General features: G+C 43.0%; 1 protein-coding gene across 1 annotated transcript in view; it reads left to right on the top strand.

Moving 5' to 3' along the window:
• The window catches only part of SNRNP200 (small nuclear ribonucleoprotein U5 subunit 200), a 51,125-nt gene that overhangs the window by 19,934 nt on the left and 10,466 nt on the right, over positions 1-20,725 (top strand). The window contains exons 16-36 of the mRNA XM_018572915.1: positions 74-197; positions 740-889; positions 969-1,079; positions 1,339-1,470; positions 1,608-1,796; positions 3,009-3,206; positions 3,293-3,445; positions 3,627-3,707; positions 3,788-3,871; positions 5,140-5,246; positions 5,329-5,447; positions 6,269-6,423; positions 7,623-7,812; positions 8,402-8,575; positions 10,836-10,996; positions 14,611-14,838; positions 15,010-15,201; positions 16,173-16,351; positions 17,446-17,597; positions 19,073-19,181; positions 19,267-19,375. Of these exons, the coding sequence (XP_018428417.1) occupies positions 74-197; positions 740-889; positions 969-1,079; positions 1,339-1,470; positions 1,608-1,796; positions 3,009-3,206; positions 3,293-3,445; positions 3,627-3,707; positions 3,788-3,871; positions 5,140-5,246; positions 5,329-5,447; positions 6,269-6,423; positions 7,623-7,812; positions 8,402-8,575; positions 10,836-10,996; positions 14,611-14,838; positions 15,010-15,201; positions 16,173-16,351; positions 17,446-17,597; positions 19,073-19,181; positions 19,267-19,375 (3,097 nt within the window). The remainder of the gene's footprint in view (positions 1-73; positions 198-739; positions 890-968; positions 1,080-1,338; positions 1,471-1,607; positions 1,797-3,008; positions 3,207-3,292; positions 3,446-3,626; positions 3,708-3,787; positions 3,872-5,139; positions 5,247-5,328; positions 5,448-6,268; positions 6,424-7,622; positions 7,813-8,401; positions 8,576-10,835; positions 10,997-14,610; positions 14,839-15,009; positions 15,202-16,172; positions 16,352-17,445; positions 17,598-19,072; positions 19,182-19,266; positions 19,376-20,725) is intronic.

Raw genomic sequence — 20,725 nt, 5'->3', positions numbered from 1 at the left:
GATAACTGTTAAAATTGTTGAACATGTCAGTTATAGGCGAGTTATTTCTTTTGTCTGGTTTCTTTGTGTTTAGTTTCCGACCAGTACCTCTGGAGCAGACTTATGTTGGGATCACAGAGAAGAAAGCTATCAAACGTTTCCAGATCATGAATGAAATTGTATATGAGAAGATCATGGAGCATGCTGGGAAAAACCAGGTATTTGTTTTGGCATTCACAGGCTATGCATTAGTCATGAGGGGAAGACCTGTTAAATAAAATACCACCCAGCACCCTTGAAACGGGCTCCCCTGTGCAGTTCTGCCAGAATGTGATGCAAGTTGAATTTAGGCTGTTGAGAACACATGACTTCACTGTACCTCTCTACAAAACGACATATAGACGAGTCAGGACAAATTTATAACCAGCTGTTAAGCCTGTGAATGTTCTAATTTATACAGGTTATTGTTTAGCTAGTTGTTGGTCACATTCAACTCGACTTATTCTCTAATATTGAAGGCATTTTACCACACATTCAAGTATCTGCAAAGTAATGCATTAATGCTGCTTCACCACAATAATTACTTGAGGGCAAGTGATGCAGCAGTTTCTGTGTCCTGTATTGAAGAGCTATAAGCATATATGTAGAATTCACTCTACCGGAGTTACCCTGAAAGGCCAAACATGTCACTGCAGCCAAAGAATACATTGAGTCAAAATGTGGCTTTAATCCTAGTAAAAGTGAGCTGTTTTCTTCCCAGGTGCTGGTGTTCGTCCATTCTAGGAAAGAAACTGGTAAGACATCTAGAGCCATCAGGGACATGTGCCTGGAAAAGGATACGTTGGGCCTTTTCTTGAGGGAAGGATCTGCTTCTACTGAGGTGCTGCGCACAGAGGCTGAGCAATGCAAGGTAGGTTTATGTTTTTGTTTTTTGTCTTTTCTCTTAACTCCCTCTACCTTGTTCACGTTTTATTTTTATTTTTCTGTAGAACCTGGAGCTGAAAGACCTCCTGCCATACAGTTTTGCTATTCACCATGCAGGAATGAGTCGTGTAGATAGAACTTTGGTGGAGGATCTGTTTGCTGACAAGCATATACAGGTAACCTCAATTTTTACAATATGTTAATGACAATTATTATAACATGATATGACTTTTAATATCACACAGCAGTTCAAAAAAGGAAGGTAGTCTCTCTGGTTCATGTATAGAATGGGTTTCAAAGAGCTTGCTCGTTGAATCTGTGAATGGGATCATCACTAATAACCTGCATGTGCTTGTCCACTTTGGATGTCTTGTGTTTTACTGTACATGAAAGCAGTGCAGTGTAACTCATATGTTTTGTTTTTTATATATGCAGGTTCTGGTTTCCACAGCTACACTGGCCTGGGGTGTCAATCTCCCAGCTCACACTGTCATCATAAAAGGAACTCAGGTTTACAGTCCAGAAAAGGGCAGATGGACCGAGCTGGGAGCGCTGGATATCCTACAGGTCTGTATTATTGACCTTGGCCTTAAAGCAATTGTTTGGGGTTTTTTTTTCTGCCCTTGTTTTATGTCTTTAATACATGTGGCTGTAGTAGGGATTAATACTATCTTTTGTAATTTTTTGTTGTACTTTGCTTTCAGATGCTGGGTAGAGCTGGGCGTCCTCAGTATGACACAAAGGGTGAAGGTATCCTCATCACATCTCATGGAGAGCTGCAGTATTATCTGTCCCTACTTAACCAACAGTTGCCTATTGAGAGTCAAATGGTGGCCAAACTCCCAGACATGCTGAACGCAGAGGTGGTCCTGGGAAATGTGCAGACTGCAAAGGTAATTTTTTTTTTTTTAACTTCTCCTCTCTACATATTGGACCAAGAAGTGTGTTTAGGCAACTAGTATAATTGCTGCAAGTTATCTGGTAATTTTAGTTGGTCCCTTTCAATGTAGCAACTAGTAGAATGATAGGAATGCTAGTGAAGGTATAATTTAAGATGTCACCACAGGATTCTGCCGCGCTCCTTACCAGATACCTCTTGAGTAGAAAGCTGGGTGCTGTAGTGACTGCAGATGGCACCATGCACCTCAGAATAATGTAGAAATAACCAGCACACCTGTGGGTTAGATAACACATGTCTTGGGTATTCACACATGTCACATCAATAAGCACAAGGTTTCGGAGCCATGCAGGGTCCCCTTCATTAATATGCATAAGATGCATATTATTATTACTTGAGGAAGTCTGCGTTTGCATTACTATTGGCAGGTGTTAACTTTGCTGATAAGTCAGTGTTGAGCATCAAAGTCCAAATCCCATTCGCACTGCCACGGTCTCAAAACCACAAGGTATATGTGGTGCCCAGGTGACCACACGAATGGCGCCGTGCAAAACACTAATAGTAAATAAAAATAATTCACCGGCACACACTTGAAGGGTTTTTAAAGTATTGATATGTTTATTCAATTCCCAATGTCACATACTGTTATAGGGTGCTAACGTTTCGGGTCCGCACAGGGATCCTTCATCGGTCATCGTGTCACTGTCGCTCTGATGAAGGATCCCTGTGCGGACCCGAAGCATTAGCACCGTATGACAGTATGTGACATTGGGAATTGAATAAACATATCAATACTTTAAAAACCCTTCAAGTATGTGCCGGTGAATTACTTTTATTTACCATCAGTGTTGTGCATGACTTCATGGGATGTAGGTTTGGAAATTCAGAAATGTGAGATTTCAAGGGGACTGTGGGCAGCGTTGATGGGACAAATGAAAAGCAAGGGTGGGGAGTAGTGGCAGATTGGTGTGGGTAAGTTCATTTTCTCACTTTTTTTATAATAGAATTTTTAATTTAGAAAAGAAACATTCAATTTTAAAAAGTTTTTCGTAATCACTTAACAATAGCAAACGAACCAACATTGTAAAAGAGATCGGATATAGAGGAAAAGAAAATGACTTACCCTTTAATTTAAATAGTTTTTCTTTTAACCTTGAAGGAGAGAAATGCATAAATGCTGTTAAAAGTTTTCTGTCTAATTTTATAGGATGCTGTGAACTGGCTGGGTTACACTTACCTGTACATTCGTATGCTTCGTTCACCCAATCTGTATGGAATTTCACATGATGATCTGAAAATTGACCCCTTATTGGAACAGAGACGGCTGGATTTGATCCACACAGCAGGTCTTATGCTGGATAAGAACAATTTGGCAAAGTATGATAAGAAGACGGGCAATTTCCAGGTATAAATATATAAAAATTCATGTGTGAGCAACTTACTATTTTATACTGTACCATGAGCATGTTTAGTAACTTCTTTCTGTTCTAGGTGACTGAATTGGGCCGTATTGCCAGTCATTACTACATCACTAATGAGTCTATGCAGACATATAACCAGCTCCTAAAGCCAACTCTCAGTGAGATCGAGCTGTTCCGTGTCTTCTCATTGTCTTCTGAGTTCAAGAATATCACAGTCAGAGAGGTGAGTAAAGGGCATTGTCATATACAAGGAAGCAAAGGCTCTCAATGCAACATCAATTGGAAATATGGGATAGACACATGGAGTGAAATTAGGCGTCTCTCAGAGACTTGTATTTCCATAGATAAATGTTGTAATGGTTGGGAGTAAAGCATTTACCATAATGGATATTCTCTCTTTGCAGGAAGAGAAACTTGAGCTACAGAAGCTGCTGGAAAGGGTACCAATACCCGTAAAGGAGAGCATAGAGGAGCCAAGTGCTAAGGTGTGTCCAGCATTCCTTATTATACTTGGAAATTGGAAACTGTGTTCCTAGCTCATCCCTATCCCCTCTTCTTTCTGCAGATCAATGTCTTGCTCCAGGCCTTTATCTCACAGCTGAAATTGGAAGGTTTTGCGCTAATGGCAGACATGGTGTATGTCACGCAGGTACTGTAAGAGGTTTTGCACATTTTCCTCTAGTCTTGTGGAAAAAAAAAACAACTTAATATTGATACTACAAAATACATCAGAAGAACACAGAAAGGGAATGGGTGTCAAAGGGACAGGAAAGCATGGAGAGCAATAGCATGACAAACAAAGTCGCTCATACTTTAAAACAGTGGTTCTCAACCTGTGTAACCTCAGGACCCACATTTGTCCTTGGTCATTAGGTCGCGACACAAGTCGCACTGCAATGGAACGCACGGCATTAGGGTACCGCGCGTTCCGATGTGGGCATACGAATTGTGGGTGGGAAGTGCATTTGAGGTACTATTCAAACGAATGGCAACGCAACACACCTCCTACACCAGAATGCATGGTAGAGTTTAACGCACTGTACTAGTGTGAAAGGGCCCTCAAAAACACTGACATACTGTACATAGACACACTTCGAGGTCCACCCAGTTTCTCTACCTTATGAGAACTGGAGTGGATCCTCATCCTGGGGTCCAGTGTGGGCTGCTGTGCTGTGATGGCGCTCCGTTCATATGTACATTGCTTGTGCAGCTCCCTTGCATTCCCTGTAGAGGTGCCGGGAGCCAGAATGTGAAGTCACTCTGGTCCAGGCACCTCTTCAAGACACGTGAGGGAGCTGGAAGCAATGCGCATATGGATGGAGCTCCCTCGTAGCCATTGCCTACTCTAGGGCAGAAATGCTTCTGCTCTCTTGCGCATGCAGAGCCTTTTCTCCGTTGGCCCTAATCAAGAAGCCATCTTCTTGCAAGATTGCAGGGAGACAGCTTCTGTAATAAAGCTTATGCTGAAAAAGCCACTTATGCTCAGCTCCATGCAGCCTACCAGTCTAGAGTAGAATGGGAGTGTCTCACTACATGGGCTATGATTTCTGGTCCATGTCATATGCTGATTTGAGGTCTTGCATTGATGAGCTGTGGCTTGTTCACCTAAGCCTGCTCAAAACTGACCAATACACCTCCTCCCTGCCCCGCAGCTACTGGCCACAAAGGGGTAGGGAATGCCTCTTCCGCAATTGCCAGAACTGATTGGGTCGGGAGGGGGTTGTATCTGTCAGCTTTTATCGGGCTTGAGCAAACCGAGCCCTAGCTCATCACTGCTGGGGTGTATGGGGAGGGTGAAGTAGACCCTTAAGATTGAGCTATTCAAAGAGTTATTAATCTTTAAGTGAAGTTCTCCTTGACCTTTCTGTACTGTAGAATATCAACAAGTGGATAAAGCTGCTTCATTTTTGTCTTCAGTCTGCAGGTCGACTCATGCGTGCAATATTTGAAATTGTGTTAAACAGAGGATGGGCACAGCTCACGGACAAGACTTTAAATCTTTGCAAGATGATCGATAAGAGAATGTAAGAGCCATATGGTTTGTTTCACTTTTTTTTTTTTTGCTGATCGCCATACAAAATTATAAACTTTGACTTTTCTTAATAGGTGGCAGTCCATGTGTCCTCTCCGCCAGTTCAAGAAACTGCCAGAAGAAGTGGTGAAGAAGATTGAAAAGAAAAACTTCCCTTTTGAGCGTTTATATGATCTCAATCATAATGAAATAGGTGAGCAGTTGTGGTGCATCCGAATTAGTACAAGACTGTTTTATTTATTAAAAGGTGATTTCCATTATAGCTAGAAATTCCATCTTTGCTCTTGGTGTCTCAGTATTTTTGCAGACAGATCTGAAGACCCTTATGGAGGGAAATATGCCTGCCGTTGCTAACTTTCTGAAATTACTAGCTAACTGTGTGTCATGTTGATGTAATGCGTTTAATACTTTGGCCTGGAACAAGCATGTAGCAAGTGAAGTTGGAATGTCACAATTGTATACTTTATCCATAGCAATGACCATAAGTGCATTGTGATAGGCAGTGCAGTATTTTCATCAGTAGCGGTCAGCAGTGGCACCCTAAGCCCTTTTCTTAATGTAGGTTTCTTATGTTTTCACCCGTAGCACAACCTGCTGGTACTGAAAAATGTGGTGTTGTTCCCCTGCCCCCCCGGTTCACCTTAAAGCCAAGTGATTATGTGTTAAAACTTTAATTTTGTGATTGCACGTTAAAGTCCAGGTTGCTAAAAATACAGCAGAACAAGGACACCTAATGGCTTTGCTTCTACTGTAGCTGGGATTGGGGGTGACAGTGGAACACTTCATACTCTTATTAGAAGGGTCCTAGTCATATAGGCTATTTAATCTGCCTGTAACGTTATCCTCCTAGTCTTCTTCCTTCAACCATCATCATGAAACCATCATGACATTTAGTCCGATTATGCCGGGACTTTGTAGCTAAATATTCCACATGCTGTGTCTTTACTAACTTTACTCATTTGATGTTTATTTTTGCATATTCTGATCTCTCATTACCTATTTTGCTCTCTACAGGTGAGCTGATCCGAATGCCCAAAATGGGAAAGACCATCCATAAATATGTGCACCTATTCCCCAAGCTGGATCTGGCAGTGCACCTACAGCCCATCACTCGCTCCACCCTAAAAGTAGAGCTGACAATCACCCCTGACTTCCAGTGGGATGACAAGGTAAGCTTGTAAAGAACTAGCAAGGGATTAATGATGCACTGTGTTTTGATGGAGACTTTTGGGGCTTGTTCACACCATGTCCGGATCATGTCCAGACTAGAACAGTTTGTTCTCGGACCAAAACTGCATCCCTGTGTATCCCTGTGGTATTTCTGGGCTCTGTTCACACCAGCGCAGTATGTTCCGGTCCAGACAAAAAAATACTCCTGGTCTGGAATGCATAGAAATGCATCAAAAGTGCATACAAACACACTGGAACGCACAGGACTGCACATGAAAGCCCATTTTAATCTAAAAAATAAATAAAACAGCATCGGAACATGGTAAAATTGAGGCAAAAATTCTCTCCACTGCTTTTGCAGATCTGGTCCAGACATAGTGTGAACATAGCCTTAGGCTAGGTTCACATATCTGCAGTGCATTAACTTGCAGGCTGACCAATTGATTGGGCTGCCTAACGCAACAAAAATGATGCATGTACAATTTTTTGGGTAATGCAGAGCACCACAACATATGATAGTGGTGTGCTGCAATGTATGTCTGTTTTAAAGTTGAATTTGGGGGTGCCGTAGAGTATTAATGCCCCACATTTCATGAACACGGAAAGCATGCATTTTCATGTTTTGAGTTAAAATGCACATTTCTGCAGTGCAACAGTGTGACCCCAGACGTAAGGTGAAATTGTTATTACCAAATTTTAGACTAGCATCGTGTTAAAAAAAATAAATCATAAATTGCCTGCACATATCTTTTTCTAAATGAAGCACTAGTGCACCCTTGTGAAATCTGCTGTCAGTTTTGACAGGTGACACTTTATTAGCATGCAGTGATGGTCACTAGTAGAGCGGTAGGTCCTCTAAATGGAGTATGGTCCTGTGTGAAGGAGATGGTAGAGTTGCAGGATGAATAGTAGGTCATGAGATAATAAAGCTTGTATCCCCAGAGGGCGCTGTGGAAGAAGAGAAATTATGGACTTGTGAAAGGAATACGACAAAAAAAAAGAGAGAATGTAATTGAGAAGTGGGAAAGGACTGCCTTTGTAGATTAATAGATTTAACTGTACTTGCAACACTCCATCCGTACACATTTGCTGCCATGTGCATGTAACATTCGCTATCAGCTTGGCATATGCTGCCCTGTTTTGTGTTGCTGAGAAATTTGCGTAGTTCCTGAATAAGTCTCTTGAATGTTGTCTTTAGGTTCATGGATCTTCTGAAGCTTTCTGGATTCTGGTGGAAGATGTTGACAGTGAAGTGATTCTTCATCATGAGTATTTTCTTCTCAAAGCTAAATATGCCCAGGACGAGCATCTTGTTACATTCTTTGTGCCAGTGTTTGAGCCTCTTCCTCCACAATACTTCATCCGAGTTGTGTCTGATCGCTGGCTATGTGAGTGTCCCCTCTAGCACTTATTACATCCTTATTACATCCTGAAGTCATATATGTAATTGCACAGTGGTCATGTGACTGCTCATGTTTGCTCTAAAGGTGGTTTCATTATCTTTGTAATGAGGGCCCATGATTTGTGAGGTCATAAAAACAGTATGGAGGGCTTCTAACTTGCAACAACAAACTTTTGTAGAATTAATTAATTGTAGCAACTTTAGTAGCATCTCATCCCAGACATAGAGAAAGGTAGGCTCTGCAGACAACAATACCGTCACTCCCTTGTCTCTAATTCATTGTATTCTTTTTATTTTAGTTGCCACTGTATACATTATAGCAGGTGTAGCCAAACATCTAAGCCCTTCAGCTGTGGTGAATCTACAAATCCCAATAGGCATTGCAAGACTCCAGAGGCAGATGCATGAATGGATTTGTAGTTTCACCACAGCTGGAAGTCTGAAGTTTGGCTACCCCTGCATTATAGCATAGCTCTGAAATATTGTTTGTAATCGCCATGGTTTAAGCTGCAATTCTCTCTTCTAAAGCTACAGCTTAGATGATTCATTTTCTTTCTCTCTGCTTGTTTTTAAAGCCTGTGAAACACAACTGCCAGTGTCCTTCCGCCACTTGATCCTGCCTGAGAAATACCCACCGCCTACAGAACTGCTGGACCTTCAGCCCCTGCCTGTCTCTGCTTTGAGAAACAGTGCATTTGAGAGTCTTTATCAGGACAAATTCCCATTTTTTAACCCCATACAAACCCAAGGTTAGTGATTTGTTTTACAGTTTCATACAAGTTAAAGGAGAACTATGAGGCGAGTGATTTTCACTCAGCCTCATAGTTCTAGCCGACCTGTGACAATGAAACTATCACAGGTCGGCTCAATAAATCGGGAAGTGAGCGAACACATACTGTCGCTCGCTCACTTCACGATCATCTCCCTGCAGTGAGCCGTGACTGTCACTCACGGCCCCCTGCAGGGATTCCCCCCTCCCCTGTCTGATCCTCCAGCGCTGACTGGCGGAACGGATGGGGGAGGGGGCGATACAGCTGCCTCTAGCTAGGCAGAGCCAGCTGTCAAACACGCAGCTGGGTGGATCCAGACAGTAATGTCGGGACCCGTCCCGGCTGCGTCGTCTCAGTATACCGCAAGCTGTAGCTCGTGGTATACTGAGCTTTGGGTGACGGGAGGACGCTAGTTTGTGTCCTCCCGTTACCGTTAGGAGAACTATGGGGAAAAGCACTGACCCCATAGTTCTCCTTTAATATCTGCCATTTACAGAATCTTTTTCTTAATGTTGTTGCTTTTGTTTGTTTAGATTCATTTGCATTCCATTTTCAAATCCTCTGAATAACTTCAGAAATGACTACACCTGTATATTTGCATTCCATTTTGTTTCTGCAGTGGTGCAACTGAGCTGCACAAATGGATTTTAAATAAACAAAAACTGTTTTATGTTCGTAATGGAGTTTTGTCACTGTCGTTTAAAGTGACCCTATCGTTTATACTAAAGTTTTTCAGGGAAGCTGTCCCTGTAAAAGTGTAAATAATTACCTCTCCTGCCTCCTCTGCTGCCATACACCAATTTATTCATGAGAAATAGTCCCTCAGAAGTCTGCTGGGAAACCGACACTTCCGGCAGTGTCGATCTCTTGGGTTCCTTCTGTCAATGGTCAGCGGGAACAACCACTGGGAACTGCTGGGGACCCAGTAGATCGACATTTCTGGAAGTGTCAGTTTTCTAGTGGACTTCAGGGGACAATTTCTCATGAATAGAGTTGGTGGTTGGCAGACTGGGCAGCAGGTGTGAAGTATTTTAACTCTTTATTTTACAGGGATCGCTTGACTGAAAATCTTTTATGTGACACGAAACTCAAGATTTAAATCTTAAAAATGCTCAAATACCCTAACTATTAACTAATATCTTATTTGTGTATTGCTGTAGATCTTCAGATCATCTCTGAATTGGTGCTGACACTGTCCTTCCTTCTGGAGGGTGGCTACTTTTGTTCCCCATGGTCCCTGTCTCTCTTGTAAAGTAGTCACCACTCCAAGCTCACTCCTGTGATAGACTTCAAGCTTGCGTTCAGTTTACGAATTTGTATTCCATCACCGGAGCGAGCTTGGAGTGATGACTACTTTACAAGACACACAGGGACCATGGGGAACAAAAGTAGCCCCCCTCCAGAAGGAAGGACAGTGTCAGCACTAATTCAGAGATGATTTGAGGATCTACAGCCGAGTGATACACAAGTAAGATACATTTTTCATAATCGTTAAGGTACCTGAATGTTTTTTTAAGGTTTAACTATGGAGTTTAGTGTCACTTTTAGTATAACAGGGTATTTTTAAAGACTTAAGGTTGTAATAATGATTTTGCGAGTTTTACCCATTGATCAGTTGCACTTCCAGTAATATGGTGGTCTCTGTGCAGCCACAGAGTGCCATAGAATGGAAGACAATGTGGTCCTATGCAAAAGTGCAGATACAGCATACCTGCTGTATCTGCTGCATCATTCACAGCTGTCTGTTCTCATGCTGTTTGAAGGGTAGGGTTGCTTGAGTATAGGACTGCTTTAATTTCCACAGAAGCAGATGGGTAATAAGTGATAGTAATAGTGATTGCCTGCGAAAGTGAAACTTTCAGTTTTAGAACAAATGCCATCTTGTGTGTGTGGGGATACATTAAGGGACAATTCTCACCAGCTGGTTTGCGTTGCCGATATAGTGCCAATGCGCTGATCTCAGCACGTTGCTGTCACTCAGTTCTACGGGCACAGCGGGGTGCAAGTATGCTGTACTTTTTTTAGCGCACACCACCGTGTTCCCATTGCAACGCGGTGGTGTGAACCAATCTCATCCTTGACAAGGCAAATTGCCTTGTCTTGCATTAGGGCTGCGGTGAAAACAATGGCCAGCACAGCCCCAACACATGTGGTGTGAATCGGCCCTTAGTCTGAAGCTCTATATAGGTAGGAACTTTATATAACTTATTTTTTTTGTTTTATATCTTTTCTATTTTAGTCTTTAACACCATATATAACAGTGATGACAATGTGTTTGTGGGAGCTCCTACTGGCAGTGGGAAGACTATATGTGCTGAATTTGCCATTCTTCGAATGTTGCTGCAGAACTCGGAGGGACGCTGCGTATATATCACTCCTATGGAGGCTCTGGCTGAGCAGGTATCTTTTGTCACAAGATAACATCCTTCCATTGTCTGTCCACCCCCCACAAAAAAACGTTTTACAGCTCTGTTCTCCCAGTAATCTAGTTTCAAGATTAAACAAGATGTTTAAAGCAACCTGGTTGGGCTATAAAAGTCCTGAAGGAAGGTCTCTGCAAAAGAAGGTGTATTGCATTCACCCTTCTTGTGGCTCATATCTCCTATCTTCCCTTTGTTCCATCGGTGACGGCTCCTTCAGTCTCTTGAATATTCAACACTTCCGGAAGTGTCTAGATGCTTTTGTCTCTCGCCGTGCAATGTGGTTTCTTCCTCGAACCCCTATATCACTGCTGATTCCTGTATCAGCGTAAAGGTCGGATGATGGACCTATGGTGGAGAATGCAAGCGAATGACACTCATGGAAGTGTTTGATGCTGAAGAAACTCGCAGAGGATCCAGTGTGGTTAACCTCTTGAGGGAGGCACAGGTGACCAGATAGGGGATTCTTATACCTCCACTTTTGCTGGGTCCTACCAATAGAATTTTTTTTTTTAAAGTTTGACAGTGGAGTTCCCCTCCTTCTGCATTACCTAGTTTTTTTCCTTTTTAGAATGAGGAACATGTCCATGACAGATGAATAAAACTGCTCTGGCCTAGAGATCTCTTTGGTGAAATCCTTTGTAAATGAGCCAGTAGATTCAGTTTGCTAGCATGTGGATAGAAAGCTTCAGGTCTGGGTGCAGATTATCTTTTAAAGATGGGAGAACCTATAATTTCTTTTTTTTTTTCCCTCTAAACTGACCTGACCTATATTATTATTATTATTATTATTATACAGGATTTATATAGCGCCAACAGTTTGTGCAGCGCTTTACAATATAAGGAAGACATTACAATCGCAATATAATTCAAGACAAGATGGTTAAGGAGGGCCCTGCCCCTGGGGGCTTACAATCTAAAAGGGAGGGGCAAGAGATACATGAGGAGGTAGCTGTGTTGGGATGAATTGTTTGAGAAAGTGATGGTTCAGTGGTTAGGTTGAGGTGGCATAGGCTTCCCTGAAGAGATGAGTCTTAAGGAAGCGCCTAAAGGCAGTCAGAGTGGGAGATAGATGGACAGGTTGGGGTAAGGAGTTCCAAAGAATAGGGTAGACTCTAGAGTCTCCTATGTTGTGTTTATTTAATGATGGTTCTAAACTGTTAGAATACATGCCTTGAAGAACACCCCAGTAGCCATAAAACATAGCATTCAGTTATACAAATCACAAACTGTTATTGTGGTTGTGGGCTCAAGCTTGGCCCCCCACTACCTTGGTCAATGAGGTGGCCAGTAAGAAGGGATGGGTGGGCAAATCTGCTGAGCTATGCATCCCTTTCAGAATGACGGAGGGTCCAGAGTTCTATGGATGATTGTAAAGCAAAGGGGGATGAGAACTAGACAGATTAGTCTAAATGACCTCAATCTCCAATGATGGAAGACAAAAGTCTCTATAGAGGGACGATTGCTTTAAATCCTTAATACTTTGTGTTCTTTTCTTTCCCACCCTTTCCCTAAGCCGTGAGCTATTATTTGTCATGCTGACCTTTTCTTTCGAACTTTTTCCAAAATCCGCCTCCATATAACTATATACTTGAAACTTTTCCTCAATCTTCTCTAAGTAATGAAAGTCATTTTTCTTGTGCTCGGGTTTTTTTCATGTTACAGTTGTGCAGCTTTTCTGAGCACAGTTAGTAATTGTCAGCACGTTTTGAACATAAAGTTCCTTCTTTTCTCCCACTCTAATTCCCATCATAGATTCATCTTCAGCATATCAGACATGTTAATCAGCCTAATCCTCTGCCTTCCTTTTCTTAAACTGTCTGATTTTTTAAGAATACTAAAATTCTTACTTAGTTGTACACTGCAATTACATTCTTATTTCCCTGCCTCTGATTTGTGTTTTAAGTTGTTCTGGGAAGGCTGTACACACTTAATATGTCTTCCACCCACACACACACTCAAACTGCTGCATTATCCCATTACTACTTTTTGTGCATTCATTAGCTGTAAGTGTCAGCTGTTAGATGTGATTCATTTATGGAAATGTATGCAAATTCCACTTTCATCTTTTAGGCCATTTCTGTATGTGTCTGTCGAAGACTGATGCATATACAATCAGAAATGTCTTAAGGGAGCCACACGCATTTGTTTTTATTTGCAAATAAAGGTCATTTAAGACATAATTATCCAATCTGGTTTTTCATGGACTGCACCAACTTTCCTGCTGTATTTTTGCATTTTTGTTATGGGTTGAAATGTCCAGTTGTCCAATAACCACTTTGAATGTATGTGGTGTTTTTTGTTTCTTTTTTCCTCCAATTCTAAAACTTGTCATGGTGCTATATACAATGGTACCCTCAGTTCACAAACTTAATTCATTCCACGCTTCTGTTCGTGAACCGAATCAAACTGTGATCAGACAGCGCTCTCGACTAGAGGAACATATGTATTCCAGAATCCTGCTGCACTCTTTACCGGGTATCCCTGTCAGCGGGGTGCTCGAAGTGACAGCGGATGGCGCCGCCGATACTGAAACTTGTTAAAGATGTCACCAGCACACCATATTGAAGGGACGAACACCTTGGTTTATTTACGCTTCATGAAAAAAAAACAAATGGCAACCTTCATCAGGCTTGAAATGACCATGGGGAAGGAGACCCTGTGTGCCCACGAAACGTTGCTATTTGCTTTGACATGAAGTGTCAATAAACAGACGTGTTCTTCACTTCAATATGGTGTGCTGGTGACATATTTAACAAGCCTCGACTAGAGGAAGCTACCACTGTGTCAGAGCAGGGAAGATGGCTGCAGTTGTGTTAGTCATCCCGATGCAGAGTTCGCAAACAGAAACAAAATTTTGCCGAACAGAATCGTTCGTGAACCAAGATACTGGATTGTATAGATTGAGAACTATGGCCAAACTGTTTTAGGTGTTCTCTTTAGGCTCACAGGAGGACATTTACTAATGTCCTCCTGTGATCCAAAACCCAGCATACAGTGGCTAATGCCCGCTATGTGCTGACAGCGCAGATCTGTACTGCAGCCAGGAAGGTTCCTGACAGTGTTGTCGGTATTCACCCCACTACCTGATTGACAGCTGGTGCTCTGCCTGCCCATTCGCCCGTCTGTCCCTCCAGTCAATGTTGGAGGAACGAGGAGAGGGGGAATCCCTGCGGGTAGCCATGACTGACGGTCACCGCTCTCTGCAGGTAGAAGATCTTGACCTGAGCGATTAGCGGTATGTGATTGCTCGGTTCTCTATTTGATAGCGCCAATGTGTGACGGCTGCAACATCGCACGCCAGTTCTAACCTTTTGGGATGAGTGTATTTCACTTGTATATGGGTATAGAGCTGAATCTGATTGGAGTGCCCAAATCTGAATCTGTCTAGATCTGCAATTTTAGTGTCTGACACCCAGATTTATGTCCAGGGGAAAACCAGCATCATTACTTCATGTTTGAGCAATAGTTAATAGAATTTATGGGAATGACCTTGACAGAATGAAAAATTAGCCATTTTAAAAGGCATTTGATCTAAAACACATGAATAGACCCTTCTAACAATCTCTTCTACTTTCCTTTGTGCTGGGGTAGGTGTTCATGAACTGGTTTGAGAAGTTCCAGGATAGGCTGTATAAGAAGGTCGTCTTGCTGACTGGTGAGACTAGCACAGACTTGAAATTATTGGGGAAAGGAAACATCATAATCAGCACCCCAGAGAAGTGGGACATACTGTCCAGAAGATGGAAACAGCGAAAGAATGTGCAGAATGTTAGCTTGTTTGTCGTGGATGAGACCCATCTCATTGGTGGATCCAACGGGGTGAGTAGTTTGTTGGGTCAGTCAACCCTTCAGTTTTGCTCTAGCAATTTTGAATTCATTTTATTTTTTTGCTTCAATGTGTTTTCTATGATTTTTCTCTGTGCATACTAGTTTTCAGAGTTATGTTATGAGGTATGATTTTTACTAGTTGTGCTGTTATCTTATCCACAGCCTGTGCTGGAGGTCATCTGTTCCCGTATGCGCTATATCTCCTCTCAGATCGAGAGGCCGATCCGCATTGTGGCTCTCAGTTCCTCCTTGTCGAATGCTAAAGACGTGGCTCATTGGCTGGGATGCAGCGCCACCTCAACATTCAACTTCCATCCCAATGTGAGACCTGTCCCATTAGAATTGCACATACAGGTAAGATTGATTTTTTTCTTTTTATTAATAGAACTTTTAAGCACAACGCAGCTGTAGGTTCCTGTGTTATTTGCTTTGTTCTTTTCATGGTTGTTGTTGCAACTAATAGGAAAATACAAAAGGAGATAAGTACAAAACTCTTATACCACTAATGCTTGCGGTCATTGATATAGCATCACTATACTGTCACACACATGAAAGCTTACCCATCTTGTAGATGTTAGACAGGAGGGGGAGCAGTAAGCAGTCCTGGTAACGGAGCCTCCTCGGTAGCCCCTAATAAGCTACTTCCCTGTTGGCCAGAAACAGTTGTGTGTCTGGAAAGTCTGCTCCTTTCTAGACCCTTAAAAGGGAAAGCCCCCATCAGCTGAAGCAAATTAATATATAACTAGACCCAAAAATAAAAATGCAATATATTGCAACTTAAGTCCTTAGATGTGGTGGCTGGATTTGTTTTTTTTTTCATTTCTTCCTTTTATTTTCATCCTGTAATCTTGCAAATAACTTTTTTCAAATGACTGGTACAATGCAATAGGTAACATTTTAGGTTTAAATACACTTTAAGGCTTTACTGGGGGAATTTTGTCCATAGCAACCAATCAGCTTCTGTTTGTTCAGTTAAGCTTTGAAAATGAAAGAGAGAAGCGGATTGGTTGCCATGCACCGCTGCTCCAGATTCAGTTTGCTCCAGTTTTGATAAATTTCCCTCTGTCTTGGTGCTAAGGTAATAGTATGGGTCATCATATGATTCCATTTGTCTTTATGTAGGAATGGTTTCTTTAAAATGTTACTTTTTTATAATAAAATGGAAAAGGGAGAAATGTTTGTGAAATCCATACATTTTTGTAACCAGCCCTGTTATTCACTGTTTGCAATAAGTATTGATAAATCCCCGATCAAATATTCCTTATGTTTGGCACCTTCTTGCTGTTTTATCATCTGTTTAATAACATTCATTCTTACCGGTTTAGGGTTTTAACATCAGTCACACGCAGACCAGACTGCTCTCCATGGCCAAGCCTGTGTACCATTCCATCGTGAAACATTCACCAAAGAAACCCATTATTGTTTTTGTTCCATCAAGAAAGCAGACTCGACTCACAGCTATTGACATACTCACTACATGTGCCTCTGATGTGCAGCGACAAAGGTATGAAAAAATATTTAATTGTTTTTTTTTTTTGCTGTGACTTTGTAGGCTTCTGCACAAGTGAGAAGGAGTTCTAGAGCTTGGTTAAGAAATCTGCTATGGCTGGTTTACCTGTCACAGCTGAGGTTCACAACCAGTCTTGGAGAATATTATTATTATACAGGATCTATATAGCGCCAACAATTTGCACAGCGCTTTACAATATAAGGAAGACATTACAATCGCAATACAATTCAAGACAAGATGGTAAGGAGGGCCCTGCCCCTGAGGGCTTACAATCTAAAAGGGAGGGAGAAGTGATACATGAGGAGGTAGCTGTGTGGGGATGAATTGTTTGAGAATGTGATGGTTGAGCGTTTAGGTTGAGGTGGGATAGGCTTCCCTGAAGAGAAGTCTTAAGGGATCGCCAAAAGGCAGAGTGAGAGATAGGCAGACAGGTTGAGGTAAAGAGTTCCAGAGGATGGGAGAGACCCTGGTGAAGTCCTAGAGGCAAGCTTGGGAGGAGAATACCATAGAGACAAGCATATTACTATACAGAATGAAGTAGAGAACTGCTCTGCCCCAGAACTAGCACTGCTAGTGCAATGACTGTCTTAAGCACTGCAAGGGAGCCTCAGTCTTTACAAGTAGGAGCTGTCCTCTTGACAGATTCCCATTTTAATTTTGTCACATAATTTGAATATATTATACCTGTGAGGGGAGGGCTGCAGACCTAATTTTGAAAATATTGGCTGTTAGGCTGACCCACTGGCTTTCCGTACTTTTAGTTGCTGACTTGGAGCAACGCTGTAGATCAGGAAAGTTGAAGAGTCAGAGATCCTTACCTGTATACATTTCCTGGTTCTTTGAGTCAAATATTGAAAGTAAGGAACAGCATGACAACCAGGCAACTAGCCGTTTTAGAAGGAGCTTGGCATTTGAAGCCACATGGTGGGTTTCCATTTTAAGAAAGTAAATTGAATGAATATCTTGTGACCTGTAAATGAATGACTGCAGAGCAAAGTAATTGGGAGTAAATATTTTAAAGAAAAATTAAATTGTCCTCGGTATTTATTCTGCACCTCTGTAGAAGTTAACAGAAATCTTCCTTACAGGTTCCTGCACTGCACAGAGAAGGATCTGACTCCATACCTTGACAAACTAAGTGATAACACCTTGAAAGAGACCCTTCTGAATGGCGTGGGTTATCTACACGAGGGTCTCTCGACTTTGGAGAGGCGAATTGTTGAGCAGCTCTTCAACTCGGGTAAACACTGATTTTTTTTTTTCCCTCTCTAAAATATAATGCATTAGCTTTCTGTATTTTCCTTTTATCATTTAAAATAAAACATTTTTGGTTTTACTTCTCTTTTGGGTCAAAGAAGTACATTTACTAATATACCCCTGTGACGTGAAGTCAGCAGATAGCAGGCTAATGACAGCTCAGTGTCATGACCCAGCCGGGAAGGATCTGGAAAACCTAGTCAGCATCCACTCCAGCTGGCTCTCCCTCTCCAGAGTCTAAGCCAGCTGTGCTCCCCCTCCCCTGTTTGTCCCTCCAATGAGCGCTGGAGGAACAGAGGGGAGAATCCTTGCTGGGAGCAATGACTGATGGTTCAGTGCCCTCTGTAGGAAGAAGAGAATGAGCTGAGTAGGGATGCACCGATATATCGGCGCCGAAACATATCGGCCGAAAATTGCACTTTTGGCATAATGCCGAAAGAGCCATGTTTCGGCCGAAACAACGGCGCATCCCTGGTTCTTTTCTCCCCGCTGGCCGCTGTTCCAGAGGGGAGAAAAGAAAGTGACAGCCGGCCGAGCGCTGCAGGACGAGAGCGCTGTGAGCGGCTGGCGTCTCTCCTCCCACACCGCTCAGCCGCCTATCACAGTCTGGCAGAGCGGTGTGGGGGCGGAGACAGCGCTGTCACAGGAGGCTGGGCTTTCCTCTCTACACCGCTCGATCAGCCTCCTGTGACAGCGTGTCAGAGAGAAGAGCAAGGCACACACACTCAGTGATCAGTGATCGCTGAGTGTGTGTACATAATTGAGGATATGGTATGTTAACTATATCCTCAATTATGAATGAATGGGAGTGATCTACATGATCCCCATTCATGCATAATTGTAGTTATAGTAAACAAACAATGGTTTTATTTTTTTTATATTATTTCGGTTTTAAAATTTCCATTTCGGTGCACCTCTAGAGCTGAGTGATCAACGGTTACATGATCGCTCAGCTCTCACAATAGAGCTGGTGTGTGATAGCTCCTGTGTCACATGCCATCTCTAAGCAGTAGGGAGAGTAAAATACTTCTTTGAGATGAATGGTAACACTCGATTTCAAAATCTAACAGAGTGTATGATGAGGAAATTGGTGCAGGAAGGTGACAGATTTCCTGCATATCCCAATGATGTTGGGGTACAGTTAGATGTCCTGTCCATTTTTTATTCCAGTCTGTGTACCCACTGGGTAGGTTCACGATTTCTATGTCCTGGTGGCCACTTTCATTGGGAAGGGACAACTATTTTTAGCGAGGGCTTCCTTTTCCTTCCTGTTTTTCTCTGGACAGGAAGTAAAGGGAAATCTCCCCACTGTGAAACACAGGGGTAAGAAGTGTTTTAACCCTTTGTACACTAAAAGAAAGTGTTTTATCTATATTTATGCTTTAAACTTCTTTCTAGTCCATCACCTTTCACTTCCCTAACAGAACTCGAATTAATGTGTATTCTCCCGTTCTTCAGGGGCAGTACAAGTAGTTGTAGCATCTCGCAGTCTTTGCTGGGGTCTCAACATTGCCGCTCACCTGGTCATCATCATGGACACTCAGTACTATAACGGGAAAATCCATGCGTATGTATCTTTTAAGCTTTTGATTGGGTTAGGGAAGTTTCTTCTATTATCAGCTCATCTCATTCCTGTGTTTTTCCTCATGCAGGTATGTTGATTACCCAATCTATGATGTTCTTCAGATGGTAGGGTATGCTAACAGGCCCTTGCAGGATGATGAGGGGCGATGTGTCATTATGTGTCAAGGATCAAAGAAGGTGAGGTTAAATGGATGGAGATTCGTTTTGTTCACTTATTGTTGCTGTCCTAAAACATGAGATAATGTGGTGGTAGATAATAATCTTTGGAAGGACAGAAGTGCTGAGCAACTCATCAGAATTTCACTGATCTGGTTACAGGGAATTGATATCGGGATTTTGTTGATGTTATGCATTGCTATTATTTATGAAGCAATATGCAAAGTTCTTGAAGTCATAGCATCCAGTAAGACTTCACTCTTCTCTAATTTGCCATCACTGTGCTTTTGCACTTATTCATTAACCACTTGTTGCCCAGGTGTTTAGACCCCCTTCCTGGCCAGGCCATTTTTCAGTGTTCAGCGCTGCAGTACTTTGACATTTATTCCGTCATGCAACGCTGTACTGAAATGAATTTTATACCATTTTTTGGGGACAGATGGAGCTTTCTTTTGGTGGTATTTAATCACCACTGGGGGTTATTTTTTACTATATTCAGGAGAAATTACTGAAAAAACGTTTTTTCTCTCCCGTTCATTGAAGGACACAGGGAACAGATCGGAGATCCTGTACTGTAGGGTAATATCGCCACCTGCAGGAGAAGGACGCTAGGCACAAAACTAAAGACCAATCACAGCCTAGGGGCGGCCCCTGCCGGTGGCCAAAACCCCCCACCAGCTGACAAGTCTCCAGTTTTTTGCCTAGCGTCAGGAGTAAGGAGCTAAGAATTTTTTTCGGGTATTCTTACCTGCTTCTTCCTGATCTTTTTCAGTGGAATCTTCTAGCAAGTGTTGTCCGGGCGACAGGCTGGATGTCCCGGATCCTTGGAGTCTCCCCGGGACGACCGACGATCGCATGCAGGCCCGCTCCGGTGGGTCGGCTGCGACGATCCTGCTCTGGCGGGGTGGCCTATGGGTTCGTCCCAGGGGGGTACATATGACTGGGGGTCTCGGCCGCCCAGTCACAGTGCTCCCCACAGGCTTCTGGCGCCGCGGCTGCGGTCGGGGGCGCCAGTCTTCCGCAGTACCTGTGCACCTGGATCTTCAATGTTCCCTGCGCAGCTGCTTGACGTGGATGCTGCGGATGGTCCACGTTCCCCGGCGGTATGTATGGCGCTGCGTGGGCACGTGGCGGTGATGGGGGGGTTGGTGGGGGTCTGATCTCCCTTTGGGCTCCTGACCTCCTTCGGCCACCCCCCTATCCCCCCCCCCCCTCCCTCCGTCAGCTCCTGGGGTGGCGTAGGGGTGTTGTGGCACTGTGGGGCCTTGCCTTGGTTCCTGGCGGCCGGCGGGAGCAGCTGTGGGCCGTGTTCCGCGGCGTTTTTCGGGGGTCGGGCTGCCGCGCTGGTGCTGCTGTCTCTGGGGCGCGTGG

Source organism: Nanorana parkeri, unplaced genomic scaffold (assembly GCF_000935625.1).
Source record: "Nanorana parkeri isolate BGI_ZX_2015 unplaced genomic scaffold, ASM93562v1 scaffold2168, whole genome shotgun sequence".
Lineage (NCBI taxonomy): Eukaryota > Metazoa > Chordata > Amphibia > Anura > Dicroglossidae > Nanorana > Nanorana parkeri.
Note: the sequence above shows the minus strand (reverse complement) of the source record. Positions and strands in the feature narration are given on the sequence as shown.